This window comes from Telmatherina bonti, assembly GCF_933228915.1.
Source record: "Telmatherina bonti genome assembly, chromosome: 1".
Taxonomy (NCBI): Eukaryota; Metazoa; Chordata; class Actinopteri; order Atheriniformes; family Telmatherinidae; genus Telmatherina; species Telmatherina bonti.
In genome coordinates, this window is record NC_136619.1 from 1,375,280 (window position 1) to 1,382,485 (window position 7,206).

General features: G+C 48.0%; 1 protein-coding gene across 2 annotated transcripts in view; it reads right to left on the reverse strand.

Annotated features, from left to right (window-relative positions):
• Positions 1 to 6,820, reverse strand: part of arnt2 (aryl-hydrocarbon receptor nuclear translocator 2) — an 89,346-nt gene extending 82,526 nt beyond the window's left edge. For both annotated transcript variants that reach the window (XM_079239733.1, XM_079239732.1), the window contains exon 1: positions 6,579 to 6,820. In XM_079239733.1, coding sequence (XP_079095859.1) covers positions 6,579 to 6,609 — 31 coding nt within the window. In that variant the 5' untranslated portion in view covers positions 6,610 to 6,820. The remainder of the gene's footprint in view (positions 1 to 6,578) is intronic.
• Positions 6,821 to 7,206: the final 386 nt, after the last annotated feature.

Consider the following 7,206-nt stretch of genomic DNA (forward strand, 5'->3'; position numbering starts at 1 on the left):
TTCTGGAGTTACTGGAGACGTTTCTGGAGTTACTGGAGACGTTTCTGGAGTTACTGGAGACGTGTCTGGAGTTTCTGGAGACGTTTCTGGAGTCGTTACTGGAGACATTTATGGAGTTACTGGAGACGTTACTGGAGATGTTTCTGGAGAAATTTCTGGAGACGCTACTGGTGTTAGTGGAGACGTTTTTGGAGACGTTACTGGAGTTACTGGAGACGTTACAGGTGACGTTACTGGAGATGTTACTGGAGACGTTACTGGAGATGTTACTGGAGACGTTACTGGAGTTACTGCAGACGTTACTGGAGACGTTACAGGTGACGTTACTGGAGACGTTACTGGAGACATTTTTGGAGACGTTACTGGAGATGTTTCTGGAGATGTTTCTGGAGTTACTGGAGACGTTACTGGAGACGTTTCTGGAGACGTTTCTGGAGACGTTACCGGAGACGTTTCTGGAGACGTTACCGGAGACGTTTCTGGAGTTACTGGAGACGTTACTAGAGTTACTGGAGACGTTACTAGAGTTACTGAAGACGATACTGGAGTTGCTGGAGACGTTACTAGAGTTGCTGGAGACGTTACTGGAGTTGCTGGAGACGTTACTGGAGTTGCTGGAGACATTACTGGAGTTACCGGACACGTTACTGGAGTTGCTGGAGACGTTACTGGAGTTACTGGACACGTTACTGGAGTTGCTGGAGACGTTACTGGAGACGTTACTAGAGTTACTGGAGACGTTACTGGAGTTACTGTAGACGTTTCTGGAGTTACTGGAGACGTTACTGGAGACGTTACTGGAGTTGCTGGAGACGTTACTGGAGTTGCTGAGACGTTACTGGAGTTGCTGAAACGTTACTGGAGACGTTACTGGAGATGTTATTGGAGACGTTACTGAAGTTGCTGGAGACATTACTGGATTTGCTGGAGACGTTACTGGATTTGCTGGAGACGTTACTGGAGTTGCTGGAGACGTTTATGGAGTTGCTGGAGACGTTACTGGAGTTGCTGGAACGTTACTGGAGTTACTGGAGACGTTACTGGAGTTACTGGAGACGTTACTGGAGTTACTGGAGACGTTACTGGAGTTACTGGAGACGTTACTGGAGTTGCTGGAGACATTACTGGAGTTACCGGACACGTTACTGGAGTTGCTTGAGACGTTACTGGAGTTACTGGACACGTTACTGGAGTTGCTGGAGACGTTACTGGAGACGTTACTGGAGTTACTGGAGACGTTTCTGGAGTTACTGGAGACGTTACTGGAGACATTACTGGAGTTGCTGGAGACGTTACTGGAGTTGCTGAGACGTTACTGGAGTTGCTGAGACGTTACTGGAGTTGCTGAGACGTTACTGGAAACGTTACTGGAGACGTTACTGGAGACGTTACTGGAGATGTTATTGGAGACGTTACTGAAGTTGCTGGAGACATTACTGGATTTGCTGGAGACGTTACTGGAGACATTTCTGGAGTTACTGGAGACGTTACTGGAGACGTTTCTGGAGTTACTGGAGACGTTTATGGAGACATCTATGGAGTTACTGGAGACGTTACTGGAGTTACTGGAGATGTTTCTGGAGAAGTTTCTGGAGAAATTTCTGGAGACGTTAGTGGAGACGCTACTGGTGTTGCTACTGGTGTTACTGGAGACGTTACTGGAGACGTTTCTGGAGTTACTGGAGAAGTTTCTGGAGTTGCTGGAACGTTATTGGAGTTGCTGGAGACGTTACTGGAGATGTTACTGGAGACGTTTCTGGAGTTACTGGAGACATTTCTGGAGTTACTGGAGATGTTACTGGAGACATTTCTGGAGACGATACTGGAGACGTTTCTGGAGTTACTGGAGACATTTCTGGACTTACTGGAGATGTTACTGGAGTTGCTGGAACGTTACTGGAGTTTCTGGAGACGTTACTGGAGATGTTACTGGAGACGTTTCTGGAGTTGCTGGAGACGTTACTGGAGTTGCTGGAGACATTACTGGAGATGTTACTGGAGATGTTACTGGAGACGTCACTGGAGACGTTACTGGAGACGTTTCTGGAGTTACTGGAGACGTTACAGGCGACGTTACTGGAGTTACTGGAGACATTTATGGAGTTACTGGAGACGTTACTGGAGATGTTTCTGGAGAAATTTCTGGAGACGCTACTGGTGTTAGTGGAGACGTTACAGGTGACGTTACTGGAGATGTTACTGGAAACGGTACTGGAGTTACTGGAGACGTTTTTGGAGACGTTTTTGGAGACGTTACTGGAGATGTTACTGGAAACGGTACTGGAGTTAATGGAGACGTTTTTGGAGACGTTACTGGAGATGTTTCTAGAGTTACTGGAGACGTTACTGGAGTTGCTGGAGACGTTACTGGAGTTGCTGGAGACGTTACTGGAGACGTTATTGGAGACATTACTGGAGTTGCTGGAGACATTACTGGAGTTGCTGGAGACATTACTGGAGTTGCTGGAGACGTTACTGGAGTTGCTGGAGACGTTACTGGAGTTACTGGAGACGTTACTGGAGTTACTGGAGACGTTACTGGAGTTGCTGGAGACGTTACTGGAGTTACTGGACACGTTACTGGAGTTACTGGACACGTTACTGGAGACATTACTGGAGTTGCTGGAGACGTTACTGGAGTTGCTGAGACGTTACTGGAGTTGCTGAGACGTTACTGGAGTTGCTGAGACGTTACTGGAAACGTTACTGGAGATGTTACTGGAAACGTTACTGGAGACGTTACTGGAGATGTTATTGGAGACGTTACTGAAGTTGCTGGAGACATTACTGAAGTTGCTGGAGACGTTACTGGAGACGTTTCTGGAGTTGCTGGAGACGTTTATGGAGTTGCTGGAGACGTTACTGGAGTTGCTGGAACGTTACTGGAGTTACTGGAGACGTTACTGGAGTTGCTGGAGACGTTACTGGAGTTACTGGACACGTTACTGGAGTTACTGGACACGTTACTGGAGACATTACTGGAGTTGCTGGAGACGTTACTGGAGTTGCTGAGACGTTACTGGAGTTGCTGAGACGTTACTGGAGTTGCTGAGACGTTACTGGAAACGTTACTGGAGATGTTACTGGAAACGTTACTGGAGACGTTACTGGAGATGTTATTGGAGACGTTACTGAAGTTGCTGGAGACATTACTGAAGTTGCTGGAGACGTTACTGGAGACGTTTATGGAGACGTCTATGGAGTTACTGGAGACGTTACTGGAGTTACTGGAGACGTTTCTGGAGATGTTTCTGGAGAAGTTTCTGGAGATGTTTCTGGAGATGTTTCTGGAGATGTTTCTGGAGAAATTTCTGGAGACGTTAGTGGAGACGCTACTGGTGTTGCTGGAGACGTTACTGGAGACGTTTCTGGAGACGTTTCTGGAGACGTTTCTGGAGTTGCTGGAACGTTATTGGAGTTGCTGGAGACGTTACTGGAGATGTTACTGGAGACGTTTCTGGAGATGTTTCTGGAGACATTACTGGAGTTACTGGAGACGTTACTGGAGACATTTCTGGAGACGTTACTGGAGACGTTTCTGGAGTTACTGGAGACATTTCTGGAGTTACTGGAGATGTTACTGGAGTTGCTGGAACGTTACTGGAGACGTTACTGGAGTTTCTGGAGACGTTACTGGAGATGTTACTGGAGACGTTACTGGAGATGTTACTGGAGACGTTACTGGAGATGTTACTGGAGACGTTACTGGAGTTGCTGGAGACATTACTAGAGATGTTACTGGAGACGTTACTGGAGATGTTACTGGAGATGTTACAGGTGACGTTACTGGAGACGTTACTGGAGACGGTACTGGAGTTACTGGAGACGGTACTGGAGTTACTGGAGACGTTACTGAAGTTACTGGAGACATTTATGGAGTTACTGGAGACGTTACTGGAGATGTTTCTGGAGAAATTTCTGGAGACGCTACTGGTGTTAGTGGAGACGTTTTTGGAGACGTTACTGGAGAAGTTACAGGTGACGTTACTGGAGATGTTACTGGAAACGGTACTGGAGTTACTGGAGACGTTTTTGGAGACGTTACTGGAGATGTTACTGGAAACGGTACTGGAGTTACTGGAGACGTTTTTGGAGACGTTACTGGAGATGTTTCTAGAGTTACTGGAGACGTTACTGGAGACGTTTCTGGAGACGTTACCGGAGACGTTTCTGGAGTTGCTGGAGACGTTACTGGAGTTGCTGGAGACGTTACTGGAGTTTCTGGAGATGTTACTGGAGACGTTACTGGAGCTACTGGAGACGTTTCTGGAGTTACTGGAGATGTTACAGGTGACGTTACTGGAGACGTTACTGGAGTTACTGGAGACGTTACTGGAGATGTTTCTGGAGAAATTTCTGGAGACGCTACTGGTGTTACTGGAGACGTTTTTGGAGACGTTACTGGAGTTACTGGAGACGTTAGAGGTGACGTTACTGCAGATCTTACTGGAGACGGTACTGGAGATGTTTCTGGAGAAATTTCTGGAGACGCTACTGGTGTTACTGGAGACGTTTTTGGAGACGTTACTGGAGTTACTGGAGACGTTAGAGGTGACGTTACTGGAGATCTTACTGGAGACGGTACTGGAGTTACTGGAGACGTTTTTGGAGACGTTTCTGGAGACGTTACTGGAGACATTACTGGAGACATTACTGGAGTTACTGGAGACGTTTCTGGAGTTACTGGAGACGTTACTGGAGACGTTTCTGGAGACGTTTCTGGAGACGTTACTGGAGACGTTACTGGAGACGTTACTGGAGTTACTGGAGTTACTGGAGACGTTACTGGAGACGTTACTGGAGACGTTACTGGAGACGTTACTGGAGTTACTGGAGACGTTACTGGAGACGTTACTGGAGATGTTACTGGAGACGTTTCTGGAGACGTTTCTGGAGACGTTACCGGAGACGTTACCGGAGACGTTACTAGACACGTCTCTGGAGACGTTTCTGGGGTTACTGGAATGTTTCTAGAGTTACTGGAGACTAGGGCTGAGCGATATGACCTTTTAGTAATATCCCGATATTTTTATGCCATGTCACGATATACGATATATACCTTGATATTTTCCTTAGCCTTGAATGAATGCTTTGGTGCATACAATCACATCAGTAAGATGATTTTGTGTCTCCATTAAAACATAACTGTTCATACTGCATTAAGATATGCTGATTTTAAACATTCATGCCAAAAGGATGAAATTGTAACGAAGCAAACTGATCAAAACCGTATTTATTGAACAGTTAAAGCATCGGCAGAAACATGTCATTTTAAAACAAAATAAAGTGCCTTTGCATGATGTAATAAATGCAACGTATGAAAATAGGTGCTCTAGGGAGGACTTTTCAAATGATGAACTATTATAAGGCTTTGCTTTATGGATACGTTTATAAGTTGTCATGTATTTTTTTTATCGCAGAGTTTAGCGTAGAAATCAGTCTTATAATCCAGGCAGAATGTCCTCGTATCGTCTCCAATAAACGGCTTCAGCCAGTTTTTAATTCAGGATTTGATTCCCACTCCTTTCTGTACTTTCTAGAGACATGACGAGCTGGATAAATAGTTAGCTTGTGTCACACACACAGTGGAAAAAAATCCTGAGAGAATCGTGATCTCAGTTCTAAGTGGAAAAATCCTGATTCTCATTTTATCCAGAATGGTGCAGTCCTGCCATGAAAAGATAAAACACGTTTTATTCCAGTAAATCATCGTTTTCCAGGTTTACTTCCAGTTTGTCTCCAGTTTCTGACTGGAAGAAATTCTGAACCAAGACGTCTCAAGACGACCAGACTTCCGGCTCCGTCCCACACCTTGTCCTGCTACTGGGAGCAACTGGGAGTTACTGGGAGCTGCTGGGAGGACCTTGCAGCGTTCCAACATCCCAGATTCCCAGTGAGTGATGGTGGGAAACCAGCAGCAGGTGGAGAATGTTCCAAACATCACAGCTGGACCTCAACCCAGATGCTGCTCCGGTTCTGAAACGGTTCCACACAGAACCAGTCCTGATCCACATCTTCGTCCCACAGACCAACTACCAGACCAGTTAGGACTGGATCTGTCCAAGCAGCAGAACTGAGTCCGGTCCACTTTCACTGACCAGAACCAGAACCTCCCAACCCACACGGACCAAAACCAGAACCTCCCAACCCTCACGGACCAGAACAAGGCAAAGCTGAAGCTGGATGCCACCTGACACCACCAGAACTGGGCCTTGATCAGTGTCTGCTCCGGCAGATCTGGACGGAAACACCAAACTCCAGAACCTTTGTTATGACGGAAACGGGAAAACTGCACGCGCACGCGCACCAACCTGTCATACTGGCGGAGCTCGAGCGCAAATACAACAAAGGATCAATAAACCAGAAAACCCGCTGGAGGTTCGAACCCACGGAACCAGCAGCGGAACCGAGCCTGATCTCCAGATCCGGGCCGGGCGGGGGAAAGGGATGGAGGCCTCCCCCCGCGGAGCGCCCAGCCTCGCTTCCACACACACACACACACACACACACACACACACACACACACACACACACACACACACCGGTCCGCGGCAGAAACAGGCTCGGTTCGGACTCACCGGACGGGTTGACCGCGGCGGGAGTCGCCATGTTTCCTCCGGACAGATGAAAGCGCCGCTGCTGATCACGGCGGGAGAGGCGCGCGACGAGTCTTCACTCTGCAGAGGTTAGCGCGAGACTCGGTCCGAACGCCAAGCGCTCGAAACCAGAACCAGGATCCAGATCCCACCGAACCGAACCGGCTGCTCAGCAGGGAAACAAGAGGAGGAGAGGAGGAGAGGGGGAGAAAAGACTTAATGACATGCGAGATGTCTGAATGGAAACACCGCGAGACTTCAGCGGCTAGAATACATGCATGTTAAACAGGACGGGTCCATCAGAACCAGGTCCGGACCGGGGGGCGGGTCGGTCAGAACCAGGTCCGGACCGGCTGGGGGACGGGTCCGTCAGATTCAGGTCCGGACCGAGGGGGGGGGCGGGTCCGTCAGATCCAGGTCCGGACTGGGGGGAGCAGGTCTATCAGAACCGGTTCTGGACCGGGGGGATCTTGCTGCTCATTTGTCAGTAACCATGGTTACCAGTTCAGCCAACAAAATATAAAATGGATCTGAGTTCTGCGGATTCTGACTCTACATGTAAAAAATCTGATTGTTTCACACCAGTAGGTCTCCCCCCGTTCCTTCCATC